Source organism: Schistocerca piceifrons, chromosome 8, assembly GCF_021461385.2.
Source record: "Schistocerca piceifrons isolate TAMUIC-IGC-003096 chromosome 8, iqSchPice1.1, whole genome shotgun sequence".
Lineage (NCBI taxonomy): Eukaryota > Metazoa > Arthropoda > Insecta > Orthoptera > Acrididae > Schistocerca > Schistocerca piceifrons.
This window is the reverse complement of record NC_060145.1, coordinates 270,418,205-270,444,079: the sequence shown is the minus strand read 5'-3', so window position 1 is coordinate 270,444,079 and position 25,875 is coordinate 270,418,205. Positions and strand designations below refer to the sequence as shown.

At 40.2% G+C, this 25,875-nt stretch overlaps 1 protein-coding gene across 2 annotated transcripts in view; it reads left to right on the top strand.

Moving 5' to 3' along the window:
• LOC124711923 (deoxyribose-phosphate aldolase) overlaps positions 1-25,875 on the top strand; it is a 202,971-nt gene that overhangs the window by 103,926 nt on the left and 73,170 nt on the right. For both annotated transcript variants that reach the window (XR_007005542.1, XM_047242180.1), the window contains exon 4: positions 10,685-10,975. Coding sequence is in view for 1 of the 2 variants with exons in the window: in XM_047242180.1 (XP_047098136.1) it covers positions 10,685-10,975 (291 nt within the window). In the remaining variant the exon portion in view is untranslated. The remainder of the gene's footprint in view (positions 1-10,684; positions 10,976-25,875) is intronic.

Below are 25,875 nucleotides of genomic sequence, written 5' to 3'. Positions count from 1 at the left end.
CATGACCCCCTCTCCCGCCCCCCCCCCGTCGTGCTTCTACCTCCCTCCCTCCCTCTCTCCCTACCTGTGTCACTCCACCTCCCCTACCCTTCCCCCTCTCTTCCCCTCCCCTCTCCTCCCCCCTCTCTTCCCCTCCCCTCTCCTCCCCCCTCTCTTCCCCTCCCCTCTCCTCCCCTCTCCTCTCCTCTCCTCTCCTCTCCTCTCCTCTCCTCCCCTGCTCTCTCCTCTCCTGCCCTCCCCTCACTTCCCCTCCCACTCCCTCTCCCTCCCTGCCACCCTTCCCTTCCCCTCCCCTCACCCTGTGCGTATGTGTGTCAGGGGGACGTGCACATTTGTCAGTGCATAACTGTGTGTGTTAGGAAAAAAGAGGGGGAGAGAGAGAGAGAGAGAGAGAGAGAGAGAGAGAGAGAGAGAGAGAGATGTGGTAGGATGGGAGACAGGCAGGAAGCGTCAAATGGGGGCTGGGTAAAAGGCAAGAAAAGTAGACTATATGTAAAAGTATGAAATAATTCCTTTTTTCATTTGGTAGAGAGAAAAAAAGTGATAAGGCAAGGATGTTTTCAATTCAAAAGATGGGTAACAAAATGGGAGATTTAAAAGGAAACTGTTTCACAGGTTTTGGGAGAAATGATAGAGGAGAAAAGTAAGAAAGGGGTGAAATAGAAGGAGACATTGAAAGAAAAGATAATATTTCAACGAAAACTGCATGATCTGTTTATTATTTTTGGGAGGGTGGAGTAAAAGGAAAGTGAAACCAGTGTGTGTATATATGTGTGTGTGTGCGTGTTTGTGTGTGTGTGTGAGGGGGGGGAGAGAGAGAGAGAGAGAGAGAGAGAGAGAGAGAGAGAGAGAGAGAGTTTGGAGGGGCAATTAAGGTGAATGAATATAGAGATGTTTTACATATTTTTTGGAGGATCCAGAGATGTCAATAATGGGGAAGAGAGAGATGAATTTGAAATAATGGAAAATAGCCTTAAAAAAAGCTCCCCTTGATTTATCCCTTTTTACATATGTGGGCAGGGAGCAAATAAAGGTAATGTAATATTAAAAACATGAAATTTAAAGAAATTTATTTCAGCTGAAAGGGTAACATATTGGAAAACTAACTGATATTTTCTTATTAGAGAAGGAAAGTTGCTACTCACCATATAGCGGAGATGTTGAGTTGCGATAGGCACAAAAAAAAAAATCTTTTTGTTGTGCCTATCACGACTCAGCATCTCCACTACATGGTGAGTTGCAACTTTCCTTCTCTAATATTGGTACATTCCGTCCTGGACTTTCCATTGTTTGATTCATATTTTCTTATCTCATGTTCAATATTTTTCCATCACCAAGTGATCTTCCACTGGCTCTTGCTGTCAGAAAATTGAGCAGAAGGACAAGTAAAAATAATAAAATGCTTTCAGTGCTCTGATATTTTATCCAGAATCCTCCATTGTTTCTGGTCTCAACCATGTCATGACACAGAATCTGTGAGGCATTGGACATAATTGCCAAAAGAGGCAACTTCCTCCCATGCTTCAAGAATGCAGTTCCAACAGGCATAAGCTATTACCGGTTGGTTTTGTGCCTTCCACATATATTCCATTGGGTTCATATCGGCAGCCGGTGGTGGCCAGTCCATGACATTAATGCCCATGTTGATCAGTTTCTACTGAACGAATGTGGACTTATGCACATGTCAATGGTCTTCCTGTAGTGTGAATTCTCCTTCACTATATAGCATTCACACTAAAGGCAGCATCATGTTTTTCAGGATGTGGCTGCACTGCATGCCATCAAGGGTTCCCTCAGTTCTATGAAGAATTCCTGCTCCTCTTGCAGAAATCCAACGCTAGTAGGAAATAGATAGCCAGCCACATCCTCTTGATGTCACTACACATTCTTCACAATGTCTTGTCCTTGATGCTGGTAAACTTTGAACTGTCGTTGCTCATGGAAAGCACCTTCCCATCTGTGAAAATTATGTTTTCCCATACCGCATTCAGATGGAGCTCTGAAAATGGCAACTGACAGAATGTATTTTCCTCACTGAGTTTCTATTTTACAGCAATATTGGTGCATGCAGTCCACCTTTCCTCAGCCTTTGGCAAACTGTGTTACTGGAACCATGGAAGTTTGTCTCTTGCCCCAACTGCTTCGCATTTAGGAAGGGAAGTTGTTGGCTCTTACATACAAACTCTGTGTGAGCCAGGAATTCTGCTGACGTTCCTTTTTTAACATATTTCTTCCACCATCTGTTTGTGATAGTGGATTGCATGTCGTACCTTCTCCCAGCATCTTTAATCAAAAGCTTGCATTCTTCAGTCAGAGTGATGACTCAGTCTTGAACTGAATTCTCCCAGTAAGCCATTGCAACTGACGGTCCACGATATTATTTGTGCTCACTGCTCTTATGCTGATGCCTGGGAAGGAAGTAAACATGTTGCTGTCAAAAGGGGTGGCAGTGGTGACAGACTTACCACTTAAAGTCTGCCTGTAAGCCTATGTGGCTCCAGCCTGTGGAGACCACTTAGGCCACAACAGAGATGGTTTTTCACGTGTTGTGGTTTCGGATCCCACATATGACATGGATGATTTTGTTTTGCATTTATGTTTATCTGTGTATCACCTTTGTTTACCCTAAATAAAAATTTGTGATCTAGTTCTTAAGAAACTTTCTTGAATTTGAAACAATAATTCATAACTGAACAGTAAATTTGCTAAATGCCAGTAATTAGTGGCTATTGCAGATGTGTCAGAGTCTTAGATATAAAGTCCATCTGGCTGATCTGCTATTGCAGATGAAACTAAGATGGAAAGAAGAGATCGCTAGTTCTTTGAATTTGGTCCAAGGCTGACCCACTGTAACATAACATGCCCTGTTGAATTCTTAAGTAAAAGGAAAAAAAATCAGTTGTACTGGAAATAGTTACAGCAGACATATATGTAATGAATGTCCGGTGGTTGTTGGTTTGTCCTGAATATCGTGTATTTATTTGGTCCAGAGACCAAGTCCAGTGATAGACTTTTGACATTCTAAGGTTCCACCCATCAAATAGGTTGATATTTAATCCACAGTTCCCAATACACAGGCAACGTCCATTCCCAAAGTCATTCTTGATGTGAATTTGTATAGCTTTAAACAATACATGTTACTGCCACTTAATAGTTGTTGTTTGAATGCAGGATACCCAAAAACTCGTGAATGTGCCAGGTATGTGATACACATGGATGGTAAGTCAGTTTGTCTGTGTACTGCAGATATCTCCTGTGTCCCACGCAGCTGCAGCTAGGCTTACTTTGGAGGACAGACCATGTGGCCGAAAAAAAATTTCTTTAAATGCCTTCGATATCATCAGCATGATGAGAGATAAATCAACATTAGTTCAATATGCTATGTCTGACAAAAGCCATAAACATGTTTGACAACACCTCAGTTACAGTCATCCATCTGCAGTCAGCACCATGAGCATATTACATTTAAGCAGAGATCAACAGTTTGAGTTGAACCCAGAGCATGGTAACAACATCCAGTTGTGCATTCATTTGTTTATCTATGTTTCATTATTATGCAGTAAGAGTTCTGCTACTGTTCAAATGCCTCCCACAACTTCTTCCACTGCTCAGTGTCCAGTACTATTTTGCCATGATGGTCCATCACAAGATTGCATCTCACCTCATTGTCACCAATTTGTAGGTGTCCCTTCTCATTGTTCCATTTTGCAGTGTTAGTCTGCTTTTAATCTATTTGTAAATAATTGCAGGACTCTATATGACAAAAACCGCAATAATATTGTAAATCCCCTGAAGGAATTAAAGACCTTTTGCCATAGAAAAGTTTGTGGAATTGCATTTCACAGTGTCAACATTGTACTGTATCACGCACAAGCATGGTAATGGAAACAGAAATAATAGCTCAGCACATATGACGGATAATATTTGTTTGTAAATAATCAAGCATTGTGATGCAACATATTGGTTGACTAGGCCAGCAAGTGGAAGATATCGCAGATCATGAGTTTCACTGTTTTTAGTCTTTACCACAACATGTGGTTTGCATTCAATGGATTACTGAACTTAAAACACATTGATTGCACTTGTGTCACTACTTGAGATTTGAACGTCTGAGTTCTAACGTCTCTGAGATCTTTTAACTGTGGGCATACTTTTTTCTAGTAGCCTGTACCAGACTCAGTATTTCACGCTAATATTTTATGACAATTAGGTGATCCAGTAATGTTGTGTTACTAATTTGATAATATTGCCCATCCATAATAGCTTTAAGTACTGTATGTAGGTGTAGAAATACTCACTATATCCTTACTCGTTCAATCTTAGTTGAAGTGTACTGTCATTAATTTATTGGGGAATTGTAACCACTGCTTTAAACATTTAGGGATAGTAAGTGTTAGATGTAGCTGTACTAATTTATAGCATTTCTTACATTGAATTGATAATGGTTTGATGTTCCATTCTGTCTTTTAAGAGTAGCTCTCCAAATGTGTTGCTTTTATGGTTGGACATTTTCTCTGCTGTAAGACACCATATCTTTCATGACTTTAGCTACTTGAAGAAAATTCGTGACTCGAGCTACTTGAAGAAAACTATGTGAATGATAGCAAAACCAATATGTAGTAAGAACAGCTAATTCATTTGTCTCACACTCGATTTCATAATTTGCCTAAACATTGCCTGAAATATTACCATCATTTCTTTCTTGTGAATTTGTACAAATGACAAAAAAGTGGAAACAAGTAGGTCTGAACTCTGCACCTGTAGGTTACCATTCCACTCTTCTATCCTTTATGCCACGAAGAACAGATGTGAGAGTAGTCTCTTTGAACACATGACTCCATATGTTTGTAGGAGGTAATTCTGTGGCTTTAATCATCATACCAAAATGTAGAATGCTGAAGATTAGATGGGTAGATCACATAACTAATGAGGAGGTATTGAATAGAATTGGGGAGAAGAGGAATTTGTGGCACAACTTGACCAGAAGAAGGGATCGGTTGGTAGGACATGTTCTGAGGCATCAAGGGATCACCATTTTAGTACTGGAGGGCAGCGTGGAGGGTAAAAATCGTGGAGGGAGACCAAGAGATGACTACACTAAGCAGATTCAGAAGGATGTAGGCTGCAGTAGGTACTGGGAGATGAAGAAGCTTGCCCAGGATAGAGTAGCATGGAGAGCTGCATCAAACCAGTCTCAGGACTGAAGACCACAACAACAACAACCAAAATATAAATGTGTGAAGCTATAATTTCAAGTTGTAAAAGACAAATATGAGTGGTTTTAGAAAATAAAAAACTTGTTGGTAAAATTAGTCTTCCATTCTTAGTTATCCTGAATGGTAAGTAGAGAGCCCATATAACCATGTTCTTAGATGTTTTATAGCCTCTGTTCCAAATATTTATTGGCATCCATGTGCTGTCGCTGTGATTCAAACATTGAGTCAGGTCCATAATATGTCATAAAATAAACAATCCTTAGCACATGGGGCAGAGATGAATACAGAGTGAGTGTCATTTATTGAATCAATGACCCACTTTGTCTCTCTGACATCATACCCTGGTCCAGTTTTTATGCTGTTATTGCCAAATGGTCTTATTTTTCTGCTGTTTTGTCAACAATGGGCCACTTTTTTTTTTGCGTGGGTGTACAAACCAATATCACCTATAAGCCATCATTTTTTTTGTGTAACAATAAGAGACATGAAAATAAATATATACATCCCACAGAACCATCCTACAACCACACAGCAAATTTCTTCTGCATTTTTACTTCCTCAAGTCCCAAATTGTCTTCCACAGCTCTCTTTAAAACAGCCTGATGAGTTGCTTATTTTCGTGTTACTCAAGTGTATTGTCACGTGACATGTGACACAGTAACAAAAGTATGGAAGTGGATCAGACTCAGACGGGGGATTACCCTAGTGAAGATATGGGCTGCGACTGGAGAAATCCAGTGAAATAAGTGACTTTGAGAAATGGCAGATTTTTATTACGCAGAGCCTGTGAACGAGTATCTTGGAAATGGCACAGCTGGTTGCATATTCACGTGCTATTGTCATGAGTATCTACAGAAAGAGGTAAAACAACAGTGAAACTACTACTAGGCGGGAAATGGTTAGATGTCCACGACTCTTCACAGAATGTGGGGTTTGGAGGCTCATCTGCTCTGTAAAGCAGGATAGATGGTGATCTGTGACATATCTGCCTAAAGAGCACAATGTTGGTGCGTGCACAACATCGTTCATCATACATTGTTGAACATGGGGCCCTGCAGCAGACCATCACTATGTCTTCACATGCTGACCTAGTGACATCATCAATTAAGTTTGCAGTGGGCATGGGACCATCAGGATTCGACTGTTGATGAATGGAAACATGTCAGTTCTTCAGGTGAATCACATTTTCGCTACACTAGGTTGATGGTTGTCTCCACAAATGCTGTGATCGATGAGAACAGTGGCTCGAAATGTGCAGTGTGTCATGGATGCAGGCTGGTGGGAGCAGTTTTGTGCTATGGGAGACATTCTCCTGCACTTAAATGGGACTTGTGGTAGTCTAACGCTTTGAATGACTTAAAGTGGTGAAGTATGTTTGTAAACTCCCACTTCTTTAACAATACGACTTACTTGAGATTTTCAGCCGACTTCCCTTGCTGGTTAGTGTGCTGCTGCAACCTCCTTTTCTCTTCTTCCCTGAAGTATATTTGCTAGGAACAGAAATTTGTCAAAACTCTTTCTACTTATAAAAAAAATAAGCAGACATATGCAGTTTCTTTTGCTTGACTTTACAATGTATATTCAAACATCAAAACTTTTACAAATCTTACTCTCCACATAAACACTGTCAAGTAAGTCTCTTCGCATATCCAAAGGTTAGAAGCAAAGTTCATTTACACATAAGAGAAAGTTGGCTTAAAAAACCATCCTGAATCTGAGTACAGGTCTTATCCTTATCCTTTCCAAGTCCAAGATGAGCATTAATTAACAATATTTCAACTGTTCTTTTTTTCCACTACAATAGTCTAAGTTATAAAACAGCACAGAATACATAAACACGTTTTGTTCTTTCACTACAGCTTCTGTGGCGTGAGTGGCAAACACTTGTCAGTGCCATTGGATCGCTGCATCTACAGTCATCTCACGATAAACTTCAAACCTGCACACACAGACAGGTGATGCACAGTAAATAGGGTTCCTTTCTCCTGCTCACAACTAAAATATTGGGTGTTTGAGACAGTGGAAGGCCGAGTGGTTCTAGAATTCACACAGAAATTCTCGAAGCACTACAGTAGTAATCAAAGACATGCTGAGAGCTTAGAACCACCTGCATCCCTTCATACCGACGTCTTCACCAGTGGTGATTTCATCTTTCAACAGTATAATTGTCCATGTCTTGGAGCCAGAAACAAGCTACAGTGGTTTGAGGAGCATTGTAATGAACTCACATTGATATCTCGGTGACAAAATTGGCCTGATGTAAATCGTATGGAACCCATCTTGGTCACTATCGGGTGCCATTACTGCATACACAAATCAGTTGCCCATTATTTATGCGAATTGCATGACCAGTATGTAGGCACCAAATACAATATATTTCCACAAACCTATCAAAAAACTGTCAGATCCCCTATACCCAGAATCAATGACATATTTCATTCTATAGATGGACAGACAAGCTATTAAGCAGGTGGTGATAATTTTTTGGCTCATCGGTGTAGATATTGTTAAGGCATGCGAGCCATCCCACCTCAATAAGGCCATGGTTCGTGAGCCACCATACTTCTACCTGTTATTCAAAATCAACAAATTTAGATAATCAAATAAGTTTAGGAGTAGTGCATAATGAGGCATATATTTAATTTACTTTTGACCTTGCATTATTTTCCAAATTTCCCACCTTTTGCCATTATACAATTTGTCATTGCCTAAATATAGAACATTATTCTCAACAAAAGACAAGGAAGCCAAATCAATATGGTTATTAGTTTTGTGTCTCATATTGTGGTTATGTGTGTCACAGTTCTTGTGTAACTGATTTTTATTGCCACAGAACAGGAAATATAGTGGAGCACATGAATTATTTGTCAAATAGTGTAAAATTTGTAGAGCCAAAGATTGATGCAAATATTCTGAGAAAAATACTCTGTGCTATCAGTGACACTGACACACAAATGGTTGTTTTCTATTAATTGAATTGTATTTAAGAATAACTTTTTGTTTTCGTAGTACAGTAAAGTAATTCCTCTCTGAGATTAAGCAAAATAAAGAGCAATATAAAATTTAGTATATTCAGAAAAAATTGTAAAGCTATTTTGTACATACATGATGTAGGAAATTGTTAGTGAACGAACTACTACAAACATGAAAAATATGCTCTAAAATGGATTATCTTAGATAATATGTAAAATAAAGGAAAGGCAACCACTCACCTTTAGCTGACTTATATGTACACCACACATCAATCAGCTGTAGGTGAGTGGTTGCCTTTCCTTTATTTTTATGTACAGGGTGTACATAAAGTCCAGGAATACTTTTAATTATTTATTGCACAAGAACCAAACATTGTACAGAAATCATACAGATGTCATTTTGAAGAGAAACTCTGAAAGTTTTTTTTTCACGTATACCACCACAGCGTAGTTTGGTAATTTCCCGATAGTCAGTGCTAGTCGCAGACGTGGCAAGTTCAGGTGCAGAGTGAGCTTTCTGTGCGTCGGAGTTCACAAAAATAAGTGTGCTACAGCTGTTCAACGGATGTTTAGAACCAAGTATGGTAAGAAGCCACCAACAAGGAAGGCATTTACCACTGTCACAACAAATTTGTTGAGATGGGTTGCTTGTACCTGGCAAAGAGAGGCGGATGTCCCAGTGTGAATGAACTGAATGTGGAGCGCGTACAAGAGACATTTGTAAGGAGTCCAAATAAATTTGTGCTTCATGCATCCCGTGAACTTGAAATGGCTCCATGGACAGTGTGAAAAGTCCTGCGACAGAAGCTGTCTATGAAACCATTCAGATTGGAGCTAGTGCAAAAGCTCAATGACGACGAAGACAAGCATTATGAGTTTTGTTTGCAGTTGCGACAATTGAATGAGGATGGGGATGGCATTGTTGATTGCTTAATTTTTAGTGACAAAGCCACTTTTCACACTAATGGGAAAGTGAACAGGCATTATTGTCAAATCTGGGGTACAAAGCATCCACACGAATGCATTGAATTTGAGCGTGATTCCCCAAAGGTAATGTTTTTTTGTGCCTTGTCACATTGAAAACTGTACGGGCCATTCTTCTTTGCTGAGAGCACTGTCACAGGATATTCCTACTTGGACATCTTGCAGCAATAGCTGATGCAGGATGGTGCTCCACCCCATTTTCATCGTGAAGTTCGTGGGTACCTGAACATGGAACTGCTGTGTCGATGGATCGGCCATACTACAGAAGGGTACAGCTTTTTCATGAAATGGCCTCCCTGATCACCAGATCTCACTTCACGTGACTTTTTTCTGTGGGGACACGTTAAAGATCTGGTGTATGTACTGCCTCTACCATGTGATGTACCAGAGCTCCAAGAGAGAATATGGGAAGTGATTGCCACAGTCAACAATGCTATGCTGGGATGGGTATGGCAAGAATTCGATTACCATATTGATGTCCACCAGGTCGCTCATGGTTTGCATATCGAATGTTTGTAAAAAAAACTTTCAGAATTTCTGTTCAAAATGCAATATATATGACACTGTTTAGTTCTTGTGCAATAAATATTTGAAAGTGTTCTCGTACTTTATGTACACCCTGTGTTATCTATCCAGGAATTTCCAGTGTTATTATGGCAGACAGGATCTCTTTATAGAGGTCAGTGGCCATAACCATGCACAAACACATAAAGTTTTCAGTCTTGGTCACACTTCATTATTTCTGACACACTTCATTATTTCTGACTTTGCTTATGTGTTTCAGCTAACTGCCATCATTTGATTGAATACTTTAAAACATCAGTGTAATGTATATAGCCAAATTATAATGTTAAATAGTACATACTCATACAAAGTGTATGTGTACCATAGTATGCGCCTACGCTTGATACGAGTATGTAGTACTTGGTGATACACGTTGCATTGATGTTTTACAGTGTCTGAGCCAATGAAGGCAGTTAGCCAAAATGCATACTCACAATCAGAATTAATAAACTGTGACAAAGAGTGAAAAATTTTGTGCATTTGTTATTGTCTTAGATGAACTAGCCAAGATATCAAAGAATTATGACTAAAGAAATAATATATAATAGAAACATGAAAAATTATAACTGAAAGATGAGACTAAGGCACTTGCAGTGGTATGTAATAAGAAGTGGGAAGGCAAGTCACCAAAATGGATCTAATGTTTGTTACAGTATAAAGAAGAAAGAGAGGATGACAAATGACATGGAGAAAAAAATCGGATAGTCTTGTCATACAGGACAGTGTTTCAAACAAAGGTTACTAGAAATAATGGAAGTGATGGAAATCGAAATTGGGGAGTTGGTTAGTTATATAAAGATCCTCCCAGTACAACTGGGACATGATTATGTATGTAATGGATGTTTAGAGAGCTGGAGGTGCTCTTAGAAATTAGTTACACATTATGTAGATTCTTTCCTGTATACGTATTATAATCAAACTAGTGTGTTGTATTCATCTTTTTTTCAGTTGCTACTGGCTTCCCAAGTGGGCAGTATCCATTGGAAACCCGTCTTGCAGAAATCAAGTATGCTGTATCATCTGGTGCCACAGAAATAGATGTTGTTGTGGATCGGTCTCTAGTGCTTTCTCAACGGTGGAAAGCTCTGTATCGAGAGATTAGAATGATGGCTGAAGCATGTGGCAGAGCCCATTTCAAGGTTATACTGGCTGTAGGGGAGCTGGGAACATTGACTAATATATATCGGGCATCCCTTGTTGCAATGATGGCAGGAGCACATTTTATCAAAACATCCACTGGTAAGTAATGAGTAATTGGGAAACACAGGTGGTACTAGTAACTGGCTCAGATGTAAAAGTAACAGTGGTTATGTATCCACACTGAATTTGTTAGAAATGTGTTCCACGGAATTTTGCATAATACATCATAGTTATGTGGAGAAAGTGAATATTACAGGCTAATAGTTTAATTTTTAATTAAGTTACAATTTCATAATGACTATTTACAGATCCATTCATGTAATAGAAGGAAATATTTGGTTTAATTAAAAAAATGTATTTATTTCCTTACTTCACTCATTTATAAATAAGAATTCTTCTTTACAATAGATAGAATTTACAATAGATAGAATTTTTAGCTTTGTTTTACATTATAGTAACAGTAATGTTTGCCCACATTTTTTCTTTCATCTTAATGAAATGGAATATGTACGAAAAATGGCACATTAGCTATTGTAGTTCAGACATCTTCAGTACGCTGAATGTTGTGCGGCTGCTTGCAACCACAGCAGAACCTCACACTTGATGCTTCAGAAATGAAGTAGCTTGTGTACCAATAGTCAATTGTAAGGTTCCTGTTAGAACATTTTGTAGACACCACAGATCTTTTCACTACATCCCCTGGAGCATTACCCTTCTGGTAACATGTCGCTGTAAACCTCCAGATTATTGCAATGAAATGTTTTTGCATCACATAGTGCAAACACTTTTATCTCACATATATCTTGTTTGTTGGGTACGTACTGAAGCCATCTACAGTGGCTCTGAAAGGGTGAAGCATTTCATCTACTATGGTGAATTCGCTCAGGCTGTAAGAACTTTGGCACTTAGTAAAAAAAGCATCCAATACTGTACGAATTGCAGCCAACTTATCAGTTTTTCTCCTGTCATTCTTCATTTCCATGTCACCAAACTGGAAGTCTCCTCCTCCTGTATCTTCTACGACGGTACGGCATGGCTGTGTGCTTCGTGCGGCTGCTTCGAGTCGACTGAGCATGCTGCTGCCTCAGAACAGGATGTACTTCCTGTCCCCCACCAGGCGCGCACAGAGCCAGCGCGCCTTATCAGTCCCGATTGCGCAACGCAGAGTTTGATTTTCCAGCAACACGGGCCTAGTAAATCTAAGGCCCGTGTTGCCCGGCAGCCTCGCTCAGCGGCTAAGTCCCACTCAAGGTCACACGCCTTACACAGCAGCATAACGCTAAGTCACACAGCCATGAAATAGCCTTTTATACTTCTTATGATTCTTCTCTTCTTATCGTACTTTTCTTATCTTATTTAATTTCTTATCATTAATTCTTATCTTGTTTATTGTTATTAAAGAAGACTACACATTGATCTTGCGAAAAGCCGAGAAGCGATTCTTCTTAGTGTTGTAGCTCTCTGTGGCACTCTGGGATGCACCTCTGGGGCACTCTGGGATTCTCCCTGGGACATCACAGTAGTTAAATAAGTCATTAAATAAGTCTGTGTTGGGTACGTACTGAAGCCATCTACAGTGGCTCTGAAAGGGTGAAGCATTTCATCTACTATGGTGAATTCGCTCAGGCTGTAAGAACTTTGGCACTTAGTAAAAAAAGCATCCAATACTGTATGAATTGCAGCCAACTTATCAGTTTTTCTCCTGTCATTCTTCATTTCCATGTCACCAAACTTCATACAGCATAGAAGAAACAGAAACCCTTTGTATCTCATGCAACCCTAAGTTGTTGCTTTCCTGTTCCATTTGTCGCTCAGAGTCCCAGTACATTAGCAAGGTGTACTTTTCTTGTACCAGTCAAAACAAGAATCTCAAATGCAGCCATTATTTCATGTCTTGATGTTACTATAGTACCTCTTTTCTGCAAGAATTGGTGTGTCTCTCACTGTCTGTTTATATGCATATTTGTATAGTTTAAGATTTCATCAATAATGTTAAGGTCAGTTATTTTCAAAGAAACACTAACTTCATTAGTTATATCTGCCAAATTTTTCCTTGGACCTGGTAGAATTTGTACGATGTTTTTTCTCGTGGTGCCTGACATGTTAGCACACTCACTTTTACACCAACACGTAACTTTGTATTTTCCAATAAAGAACACCCACATTTGCTGTCTCTTTGAGATCACCACCATTCAAGCTCAGATTAATTGCTATGGTCCTCATAGTCAATGTTATCATCACTCAAATCCATTTCACTTTCGTACAGGTCTGAAAAGTCCAAGTAGACTTCATCCTCACTTTCTCAGAGTAGTTTGTGAATTTTATTATCTCATACAACCTTTGAACTGAAATAAAGCATCAAAAGAAATGAAATGGGTGGATAAGTTGTGATGCCATTATTACTGAATTAACATTTAATGTGTACATGTACAAAATAAAAAACAGTGAACAAGTTTAGTTAACTTTTCGCTACACTTACCTCCGCTTATTGACTGTTGGAACAAATCTTGCAACTCTCACACGAGCAGATGCATATTGTACTGTTTACAACATTTGATACTTCATTGCTTAAAATTCATAAAACTGGTGACTGAATAGTTCAAGATTAAGACATCGATTAGGCATAAAAACCACTGCTGTATACTTTTTACAACAGTGTACCCACTCTAGGGTTAAACAGTCTTTAACTGTGTATAGACACTTGTTAGTGCTCAGTGTAAAGATAAGCAGATGCTTAGTTTCAAATGTTTGAGAAAAACAACAGCAGAGTAGTGTAAGAGGAAAATCAGTAAGCTGGTTAGCACTAATTGCAACTGGTTGTTACTATACTTTCCAGAAGTAGTTTGCAGTGACCACTTCTTCCAATTGATGTGATGCAGTAGTGATTGTGCACGGCATGGACTGAACAAGTTGTTCTTAGGTTTCTCGAGATATCTGGCACCAGACGTCTATTCACAGATCACACAATTCCTGTAAATTTAAGGTCTGGCAGTTTGTAGGATGGACCTGGGCCCAGTTGTGTCCTATATGTTTACGACTGGGTTCATATTAGGCGAATTTGGAAGCATAGACATCAACATCAGTTCATGATGCTCCTTAAATCACTGTAGCATGATTCTAGGTTTGTGAGGTGGACAGTTATTACCATTATCCTGCTGGAATTGCCACTGTTGTTGGGGGAGACGTCAAACATGAACGATCGCAGGTGAGCCACGGTAATTTAACAGACACATGAAAACTATAATCCTTTGACTCCTGATGTCAGTCAGTGGTGAATTCATCTGACGTGTTTTATGCTTGCATATTATGACTTTCTGGAGATTGAAAATCTCTTGTAGGATTCAATATGGTTCCAAAAATAATAATTGTGTGAAATGCCGCTTGTTTTTTTGTCCACAAGAGCCATCATTCCATGCATGCCCCTTCACTTAACCAATGTTCTTTGTGATAATATACAGGGTAATTCTTATTAACATTTAAAAAACATCTGAAGCAACGTAAATGATACCGAGACAAGTAATTTAAGACAAGACATATAGAGCTGCAAATGTCAGGAAATATCCCAAAAATGGATGATGAATGTTTGATATATGATGTCTCCAGGTGATGTACCTTGCTGTATGTGCAGTAGTTGAACCTGTCGGTCTATTGCATCTGATCATCCCAACCTAAGTCAAGTATTCACATTGTGGCTCAGAGCCCATGTGCGTGACTTTAGTGCAGGGGGCTAAGGGTTTGAGCCTTGTAACTGGCAGGCAGTAGTTTTTTATGTTGCGTTAGACAAGTATGTGTTTATGTTGTGGTAAGATTTATTATTTTGTTTACCAGTCCCACAGTCTCTGCTGGCTCATTGCAAAGTACCATACAGCAAAAACCTACCGTATTGTGTCACAAGTAAATGAGTATAAGCTTCCAAAGTGCATCACTACCAGTAAATGACCTATATTTTCTCTACTAAATAAGATCTGTAAATGAAAAATGAAGGAACAAAAGGAAATAAACACAAAATAAGAACAGATTTTGATTGGTTACAATGAGCAGTGAGGATAATAATTTTGTAACTTCTACCTTTACAAAAGATGTTCATAATTTGCACCATTTGTTTAAATGCATGTAGTGCTTCCCTCAATTATCACTTCATGCATGCTTTTGAAAATACCCTCTGTCTTTGTAGTATGTCTGCAGTGGCTGTGTGGACTATGAGGTCAATTTGGGTCTCTAGTGGGCTGCTTTAAATTAGATTCTTTACACGACCCCAGATCTTTCTGGCTAGTGGAACGAAGTGTAACAGTGCTCTCTACTGGCGAGGGTAGGATTCACAAGCCCAGCCTCTGCAGATGTGGCAAGGTACATTATTTAGTGATGTCACATGTTGAACAATTGTCATTCACTTTTGATATTCCCTGACATCTATGGCTTAATTTCTCTTAAATTACAGGGGTTTTTGAATGCTGACAACAATCACCTTTTATACTGTCTCAATACTTTTTATTCAGTTCCATCAAAAACTGTTGCAACTGATGATGTAGTAGTTCGCATAAATTCAAAAAATTTACTAATTGCAGCACCAGTTTCATCATGCGCTACATGCCAAAGAGCTTCTTCATGCATGTGACAATGAATATCACACAAATCATCTATCACAATATTATGAAAAGGAAAGTTGCCACTCACCATATAGTGGAGATGCTGAGTTGCAGGTAGGCACAACTAAAAGACTGTCACAAATAAGCTTTTGACTAACAAGGCCTTTGTTGAAAACACACACACACACACACACACACACACACACACACACACACACACACACACACACACACACACAAAACGACTGCAACCTCTGGCAACTGAAGCCACACTGCGAGCAACAGCAGCAGTGCATGATGGGAGTGGCAACTGGGTTGGGGTAAGGAGGAAGCTGGGGCAAGAGAGGGAGAGATAGCAGGGTAGGATTCGGGGACAGTGAAGTGCTGCTGGGGAGCACGCAAGGATGAAGTGGAGAGAGAGTAGGGCAGTTAGGTGCAGTCGGGAGGTTAGACAGGTGGCAGGAGAGAGGTGGGGATGGGAAGGGGGAGAGAAAAGGAGAGAAGTAAAAAGACTGGGTTCACTGGTGGAATGAGGGCTGTGTAGTGTTGGAATGGGAATAGGAAAGGGGCTGGATGGGTGAAAAAAATGACTAACGTAGGTTGAGGCCAGGAAGGTTATGGGAATGTGGGATATATTGTAGGGAGAGTTCCCACCTGGGCAATTCAGAAAATCTGGTGTCAGTGGGAAGGATCCACATGCCAGAGGCTGTGAAGCAATCATTGTAATGAAGGCTATTATGTTGGGCAACGTGCTCAGCAACAGGGTGGTCCACATGTTTCTTGGCTAAAGTTTGTCAGTGGCTATTTATGCCGACAGACAGCTTGTTGGTTGTCGTGACCACATAGAATGTAGCACAGTGGTTGCAGCTTAGCTTGTAGATTACATGACTGATTTCACATGTAGCCCTGCCATTGATAGGATAGGTGATGTTTGTGACGACTGGAGTAGGTGGTGGTGGGAGTGGGAGTGGGAGTATGTATGGCACAGATCTTGCATCTAGGACTATTACAGGGGTATGAGTCATGAGGTAAGATGTTGGGAGCAGGGGTTGTGTAGGGATGGACAAGTATATTGTGTAGGTTCAGTGGGGGGGGGGGGGGGGGGGGGAGGGGGCAGAATACCTTTGTGGGAGGGTGGGAAGGATAATGGGCAGGGCATTTCTCATTTCAGGGCATGCAGGGAACAAGGAGAGGTAGTCATGCAGGGCACAAGGAGAGGTAGTCGAAGCCCTGGCAGAGAATGTAATTCAGTTGTTCCAGTCTTGAGTGGTACTGAGTTCCGAAAAGAACTGCTCCTCTGTGGCTGGACAGTGAGACTTTAGGAAGTGGTGGGAGACTGGAAAGATAAGGCACGGGAGATTTGTTTTTGTACAGGGTTGGGAGGATAGTTACGGTATGTGGAGGCTTCAGTGAGACCGTCGGTATATTTTGAAAGGGACCACTCATCACTGCAGAAGCGACAACCATGGGTGGCTAGGCTGTATGGAAGAGACTTCTTGGTGTGGAATGGGTGGCAACTGTCAAAGTGGAGGTGATGCTGGTGGTTAGTAGGTATGATATGGACAGAGGTACCGATGTAACCATCTTTGAGGTGGAGGTCAACATCTGGGAAGGTAGCTTGTTGGGTTGAACAGGACCGGGTGAAGCAAATGGGGGAGAAGCTGTTGAGGTTCTGGAGGAATGTGATTAGGGTGTCCTCACCCTCAATCCAGATTGCAAAGATGACATCAGTAAATCTGAACCAGGTGAGGGGTTTAGGATTCTGGGTGTTTAGGAAGGATTCCTCTAGTTCTCCATGGATATGTTGGCATAGGATGGTGCCATGCAGGTGCCCATAACTGTACCTCGTATTTGTTTGTAATTGTGGGTGAGGATGTAGTTTGTCATAATGACTAGCAAGGAGGTTGTTGGCTTGGAATCCATTGTGCACTGGGAAAGGTAGTGTTCAATAACAGTAAGGCCATGGGCATTGGGGATGTTAGTGTAAAGGGAGGTGACATCAATAGTGACAGGCAGGGCACCATTTGGTAAAGGGATAGGAACTGTGGGGAGTTGGTGGAGGAAATGGTTGGTATCTTTTATATAGGAGGGTAGGTTCGGGGTAGTAGGTTGAAGGTGGTGTTCTATGAGAGCAGAGATTCTCTCAGTGGGGCCACGGCAACCGGCCTCAAAGGGGCGTCCTAGGTGGCAGGGTGTTGGGGTGGGTTGATTTGAGGGGAAGAGACCAAGCAGTGAGGTCATCGGTATCATCAGATAAGGGAAGGATGGGAAAGGAAGTTGGCTGTGTCCTTTCAGAAAAACCATCCTGGCATTTGCCTGAAGCGATTTAGGGAAATCACAGAAAATATAAATCAGGATGGTCAGACGCAAAATTGAACCGTCATCCTCCCGAGTGCATGTCCAGTGTGCTAGCCACCGCACCACCTCTCTCGGTGTAGAAGGTAGAAGTGTGGGAAGTGATAGGGGTGAGCGGAGAGATGGACTCCAGGGAGAGGTTCTAGGGTGGGCCTAAGGATTTGAGAAGTGACTGGAGATCCTACTGATTTCTGGAATGGGGTCACTGTGGCAAGGTTTGTAGGTGGATGTATCTGACAGCTGGCGAAGTCCTTCTGTCAGGTAATCCTTGTCCGCAGGTAGGATTATAAGGTCAGGATCAGTTTTTAGATGGTGGACTGCAGTTCTTTCTGCAGATCCCTCAACATGCAAACAGCCTTACTTCTGCAGAAAGAACTGCGTTCATCTAGAATGAAGTACTAACTGAAAAAAGCTGCAAAAATATGCTCTCAGATCTTGATAATATTTTAAAGTGTTGCATACATTAACAACTATTAAATGTTCAGAAAAGTAAAATTATGCTGTTGAAAAGACACAATAACATAGTACCCTAAGGAAACTTTATCCATGAGTCACAATTGAAATGAGTTAACTTATACTAATACTTGCATGTAACAATTTGTTTGTATATGAAGTGGACTGGTCACCCAGTATTATCCTTAGATAAAGCAGATGGCAGAGGTAAGTTTGTTGGTAGTATACTGAGGAAGTACAATCAGCTTACAAGATGGATTATTTACAAAACATTCATGTGAACCATCCTTGACTATTGCTTATATGTGTGGCTCAGTACCAGATACAACTAACAGCAGATACTGAATATATACAAAAAAGAGTAGCTTAAATTGTCACACGTCTGACTTGTCTAAATATTGAGAGATCTGCCACAGACTCGGACCACTTTACTGATATACCAAAGTGTACAGAACAATGAATATTTTCTGCCACCCAGTGACTTATGTTGCCTATTCATGAAAATTTAACAATCAGCATATTACAATATGGCATTGTTTAAGTTAAATGAAAAAATTGCTTGTGCTGCTTTACACTATTTATTGTGTCATAGAACATTCCACTTCTTGTTTTTTAATTACAATTAATGTTTTTTTTAATTTATTACTTTACTTCTCATTTTCTGTAATAGTATGAATTGTTTCATTACTATCAGGCTTTATTTGTCATCTACATGATTTCTGTTATTTAACATTGATTGGAATATGAAATTAATTTTGCCTTTTAAATTAATTTCTTTATCAGTCATTGTATGTTTAATCTGCTACTAGATTTATGTTTTAAATGAAGGAAAACGCTCTGAATAGTAATAAAAATTGAGAATTCTTTATGCATAACTTAAGGACAGTACAAGACTGAAGAGAGAAACTACATATATGGAATGCACTTATGTATCACGGTGCACATTAATTTTGTGTATCGCATTATACGGTACTGCTTGAAATTGGTAGTTACATTACAGCGGAAAAGTCAAATACCATCATATCACAGCTGAGGATACAATTCATGCATCAGCAGATTGTCTTGTGTCAGTATTATCACTTTATTGCCAGAAACACAAAAATGTTTTTGGCTTTCATGTATAACTGTTTATTATTCTCAGTTAGAAACTCTGTTCTGAGAACATACAAAACTACTTTCTAATATCCAACTCATCCAGCATGTCGCTAGTCTCATCGGTAGGAAAACCCTTGAAACATCCCATTCGAATCTCATATTCAGCCATCTTGACAATCATCCTTCTCAGGTGATGAATAGTCACTTTGCCAGGGTTGCATAAATTCGGCACATGTTTTACTCCTGGGACCCTCATGGTCTTCACTTTCTCGACCCATACCCCGATAGCTGAGTGGTCAACATGACATATTGCCGTCCTAAGGGCCCGAGTTTGATTCCCGGCTGGGTCAGGGATTTTCTCTGCTCAGGGACTGGGTGTTGTGTTGTGTTCATCATCATTTCATCCCCATCTGGCACGCAGGTTGCTCAATGTGGTGTCAAATGTAATAAGACCTGCACCAAGGCGGCCAGACCTGCCCCGTAAGGGGCCTCCCGGCCAATGATGCCAAACGCTCATTTCCATTTCCGTATGTATAATTTGCTTTAACTTTTGTAACTCAGTAGGGACCTACATTCTTATTCATCAGCTATAATTTTGGTCCAATTTGTGTTAGTTTTATTGCAACCAGGTCACCATATTTGTGCTTGATGGGTTTTTTACAATGTCAATTGAAGCTAGCACTGGTTTTTTCTTGCATCTTGCTGATTTATAGCTTAACATCTTCCTTCAGTTTGCTGCATCTTTCTTCAAATGAATTAATAAATTATTATTCTAATACTTTCATGATGTGAAGGTCAGTCTGTGTGTGCATCTTACTCCTATCATTTGTTCAGATTATGTTTTCCCAATACTTATGTGGTAAGTCAAATTCTCGTGTTGAATTGATGTCGCCACTATATACAATTTATTAGGATCATCAATACTAAGCTTATCAGTGATCACATCCAAAGTAGAATTGATTCTCTCAATCTGTCCTCTGGTTCTAAGCCCTGTCATTATTAAAATGTGTTTAGTTTCTTCTGTAATGCAATACCCCTTGAAGTCTTTAGATGTAAAGCTAGTTCCTCTGTCCATATATACTTCAACTGGATTCCAAAAATTAGTTCACCGTGATTCTAAAGTACTAGTTGCTTTGCTGATTTTTCTGGCCTTCACGGGTTATAACCAGTTACATTTGGTAAATGTATCATTGATGCTTATAATGTTCTTCTACCCTTTGTGAGTTGATAGACATGGTCTAATACAATTCATGTGATGAGTATATAATGGCTCACTTTCTTCTAACAAGGGAAATATTCCTGATTTCTTATTCATAATTAAACATTTTACACTATTGAAGATCACAGTTTCCACCTTGTCAGTCAAATCTAGTAAATAATAATCTTGTTTTATTTTATTTTCAGTTTTCTTAGCCGCATAATGTCTTTTCTCATGCAGAAGCTTGATGATTTCTCACTGTATAGTGAGTGGAACCATTGAAGTCTCTCTTCCCTCATAGAACTAGAAAAGAATTCCATCTCTCATAAATACATTCTTGGAGAGTGCTCTTGATTGCTACCAAACCATCCTTCTTCCGAGCTTTTCTGCTTCTAGCTATTAAACCATCTGTGAAACCAAACAGTACAGCTTAAACAGCTTAAATCATCTACACGTTTCATCCTACAACCAGGTTGGTGTTCAGTAGTGTAGGAATACTCATTGAAGACAACAGCCCATCTTGCTATTCATGGTGACAAGTCCTTCTTACCCATAGTCTTTTGGAGTGCAGTGTGGTCCATTTGCAATTTTAATATGTATTCCTAGTAAATACACCCATAATTTCTTCAACACATTAACAGTAACTAAAACTTCAATCTCATAAATACTGTATATTTTATTTTTCCTCTCTCTCTCTCTCTCTCTCTCAAACACACACACACACACACACACACACACACACACACACACACACTCTGTTTAACTCATATGCAAGCTGCATGGAAGTTGTCATCTGGAAATTTTTGTAATGAGATGGCTTCAAAACGTGTATATTAATTCAGTTTTGCATTTTGGTTGGTATATTTTTAAAACTGGATCCAGTGAAAGGATGTCTTGAATGCTTACCTCCGTTCTTCTTCAAACTTATTCCTCAGTGAATCACTCAATGGTTTGTCAGTTGTAGAGTAATTTTAGATGAACTTCATAAAGTATCCTGTTAGTACTAGGAAAATGTGTATTGCTGCAATAGATTTCAGTTCTGGAAAGTTTTGAACAGTTATTGTCTTCTCGGAAGGATGTTGAACTTGTCCACGCTGTATAACATATCCGAGAAACTGAATAGTTTTCTTCAGGAACTGGCATTTTGCGAAATTAATTCCTAAGCCATATTTTTCCGCCAGTTTTTAACACCAAGCCAAGCTTATGAAATGCCACATCATCACTCTTTGTTTGTATTATGACATCTTCCAAGTAAATCGGTATGATGTGATGTTCTCTCAAGCTGTCGCCCAAAAAACTGCATGTTTAAAATGCTGGAACTTTTTACATGAACTTGATAATCCAAATGGAACTTTCCTGAACTGGAACAGCATTGAGTGTGTCACAGATGAAGCATAATTTGGGCTTTCTTGCTGCCCATGAAAGTGGAAAAAAAAACAAAAAAAACACACACACTGGCATCTTGTAGTTCATCTATGTATCTTGTAGATCATCTATGAAGCAGGGAGGGGGGGGGGGGGGGGGGGAAGACAAGAGAGAGAAATGCTCTTTCACTGTGATGTTCATTTTCTGTAGTCTATACAGATGTGAAATTCTCCTTTCTCTTTTTTATAACTACAATCTGGCTAGCATATTCAGATGAACTTAGTTCTGTTATTGTCTGATCAAGCCAATCTGGACTTGGTTGTCAACAATTTCTTACTGACCTGGTGACAATCTTCTAGGTTTACTATACAGGATGTCCACAAATTATCTTTACAGCTTCAGAATTTAATACCGTTAAAACTATACTAGTTATTAACAAATGGCTTTCAACTTATGATAAGACAACTCATAAAGTTTTGTTTCCTCATTCATACACATCAATGTGTGCACCCTTCGTGGCTTAGATAATGGCTAGTCAGAATACCATTTTTCTCCATGTACAATTCAAGATCTCCATGATGGCATGTGAAAATAGACTGAAAATGTGTGCCTTCAAGTCCTGTAGGTCTCTAACCTTGGTTCGATGCACCACATCCTTTACAAAACACCACAGGAAGAAGTCTAATGGTGGGAGGTCATGGGATTATGGCAGCCATCTCATCCAATCCACATACCTGGAAACTTGCAGGTGATCCAGTTGTCGCACAGCAAATTCTTGTAACATCTCCAGGTAAACACTACTGTTGATGCCATATGCAGTGGAAAATAATGGACCAATGATGCAACTGTGCATCTGTCTGTACAAAACATTGAGTTTGGGACTGTTTCTTTCCAGTTCACATGTAACATGAGGATGCTGTGAACCCCATATGTGCCTAACACATCCACTGGGAACTACTTGTGTGGAAGTTTGTCGATAGACTTTAATGCCTGAAGCAGGTCTGTCTTGTAGGGATATAGCCCCACAGCCTCTTATGCAAGAGATACTTGCACTGTTACTTGTCTCATTTCCATGTCTCTGGTCACCGTATGCGCCGATTTTGTCACACTCCTTGCAAACGCCTGCCATACCTTGTCCACATTGTCATCTGAAACAGATAGGGAACACCAACTGTTTCCATTAATGCCAAGACAATGTAGTTGGTCGGGTCAGTGGTTGCCTTCCATACCATGTTTGAAAGTTTCATTGGACTTGGATATCAGCCATTACCTGTACGAACTAAGCCACACACTGAGCTTCCTACTGTGTTATCCATATTTTATCAGATTTTCAAGTTCAATTGCATGTCAGTTGGAAGTTAAAAAAAACTTTGAGTTCCCTTATCACATGTTGAAAACCATTTGTTAATACAGTATCTAGTATAGTTTTTTAAGTTATTAAAGTCTTAAGTTGTAAAGATAATTTATTGACACCCTTTATATTGGTTGATGTTCTCTCACATTAATCTTCATTCTGACATCAGTGGACTTTGTCTTTGTTGGGGTGTAATTAGCCACTAAATCTTCAATATGTTCCTTGTTTCATCACTACATGGATACACATAATGTGAGCTTCTTCTGCTTTCCTAATAATAATTCTGTCCTTGTTTATTAAAACTTCAGTTTAGTCTAGAAGATTGATCCCACAACAGTTTCCAAATTCATACTGCCTGTAGAAACCACATAAATATTCTTCAATTTTCACATCATAATCTCAACAATACATGTAAAATACCCTTCTAGAGAGATGAAGTTTTTCCAAGTTGACTACCATAGTCAATTAGTGCCTTCACCCCTTTGTTACTTATTCACATTTTTCTTTAAATTTACATTTGTTAATACCCTTCTTAACGGCGTTACCATTTGTTGACGCATTGTGATTATTCTTCTGCTTCGTGGATTCAGATGAGAAGTGGTGAAACTCTTTGCAGTTGAAGCAACTCTTTCCCTTGCTGCTGGGGTGCAATCACTTGACATGTGGCCACTGGCACCACAATTAAAACACTTTTTGTTTGGCTCACAAGCTGCATTTTTAGTAAATGCAGGGTATGGCTATGGGCAACTGCATGGTTCCTTCCTATGCCAACCTATTCATTGGCTTTCTAGAGGAATCCTTCCTAAACACCCAGAACCCTAAACCCCTCACCTGATTCAGATTCATTGATGACAACTTTGTAATCTGGATTGAGGGTGAGGACACCCTATCCACATTCCTCCAGAACCTCAACAGCTTCTCCCCCATTTGCTTCACCTGGTCCCACTCAACCCAACAAATCACCTTCCTAGATGTTGACCTCCACCTGTAAGATGGCTACATTAGTAGCTCCAACCATATCAGTCCTACTAACCATCAGCAATACCTCCACTTTGACAGCTGCCACCCATTCCATACCAAGAAGTCCCTTCTTTGCAGCCTAGCCACCCATGGACATCGCATCTGCAGTGACAAGCGGTCCCTCTTGAAATATACTGAGGGTGTCACTGAGGTCTTCACAGACCATAATTATCCTCCTGACCTTGTACAAAAACAAATCTCCCATGCCTTATCTTTCCAGTCTCTCACAACCTCCCAAAGTCTCACCATCTGGCCACAGAGGGGCATCCCCCTCATAACTCAGAACCACCCAGGACTGGAGCAACTGAATTACATTCTCTGCCACGGTTTCAACTACCTCTTGTCATGCCCTGAAATGAAAAATGTCGTGCCCATTATCCTTCCCACCCATCCTGCAATGGTATTCCATCATCCACTCACCGTATACAATATTCTCATCCATCCCTACACAACTCCTGCTCCCAACCCCTTATCTCATGGCTCATATCCCTGTAATAGACCAAGATGCGATACCTGTCCCATACATTCTCCCAACACCACCTACTCCAGTTCAGTCACAAACATCACCTATCCCATGAATCTACAAGCCAAGCTACAACCACTGTGCTGCATTCCATGTGGGCATGACAACCAACAAGCTTTGCAAGCTTTGTGTCTGCATAAATGGCCGCCGACAAACTGTAGCCAAAAAACAAATTGACCACCCTGTTACTGAGCTTGTTGCCCAACACGACATTCTTCATTTCAGTGAGTGCTTCACACATGGATCCCTCCACCAACACCAGCTTTTCTGAATTGCACTGGTGGGAACTCTCCCTGCAATATATACTACGTTCCCGTAACCCTCCAGCTGCAAAACCTTCATTAGTCATTTTTCTCATTCATCCAGCTCCTTCTCTGTTCCCATTCCAGCACTACACAGTGCTCATTCCACCAATGCACCCAGTCTTTTTAATTGTCTCCTTTTCTGCCCCCCCCCCCCCCCCACCCCCTCCCACCGCTGCGCTTCTGCCCTCCGTTTAACCTCCCAACTGCACATAGCTGCCCTACCCTCTCTCCACCTTGTCCTTGGGCACTCCCCAGCAGCGCTTCACCCACTCCTACCCTCCCTGCTATCTCTCCCCCTCCTCACCCCAGCCTCCTCCTTACTCCCATCCGGTTGCCATTCCCATCATGCACTGTTGGTGTTGCCTGTAGTGTGGCTTCAGCTGCCAGGAACTGCAGTCGTGTGTGTGTGTGTGTGTGTGTGTGTGTGTGTGTGTGTGTGTGTGTTGTCTATTTTCAACAGAGGCCTTGTTGGCTGAAGGCTTATATTGTGACAGTCTTTTTGTTGTGCTGATCTGTGACTCAACATCTCGGCTGTATAGTGAGTAGCAACTTTTGTTTTCATGATATTGTTACATTTAGTATTTCTGTTACTTAAGTCTTTAGTGTCTTTCTTACTGGGGCTCTCGAAACTTTCATTGCTGTCACTTTTGTTATTTCTTTTTGGCAATTACTTCACAGTGATTTGATAATGCCTCCTTCCTTCCTAAACTTTTTCGCACTTCCAGTGTCACAAAAAAGAAGTTTT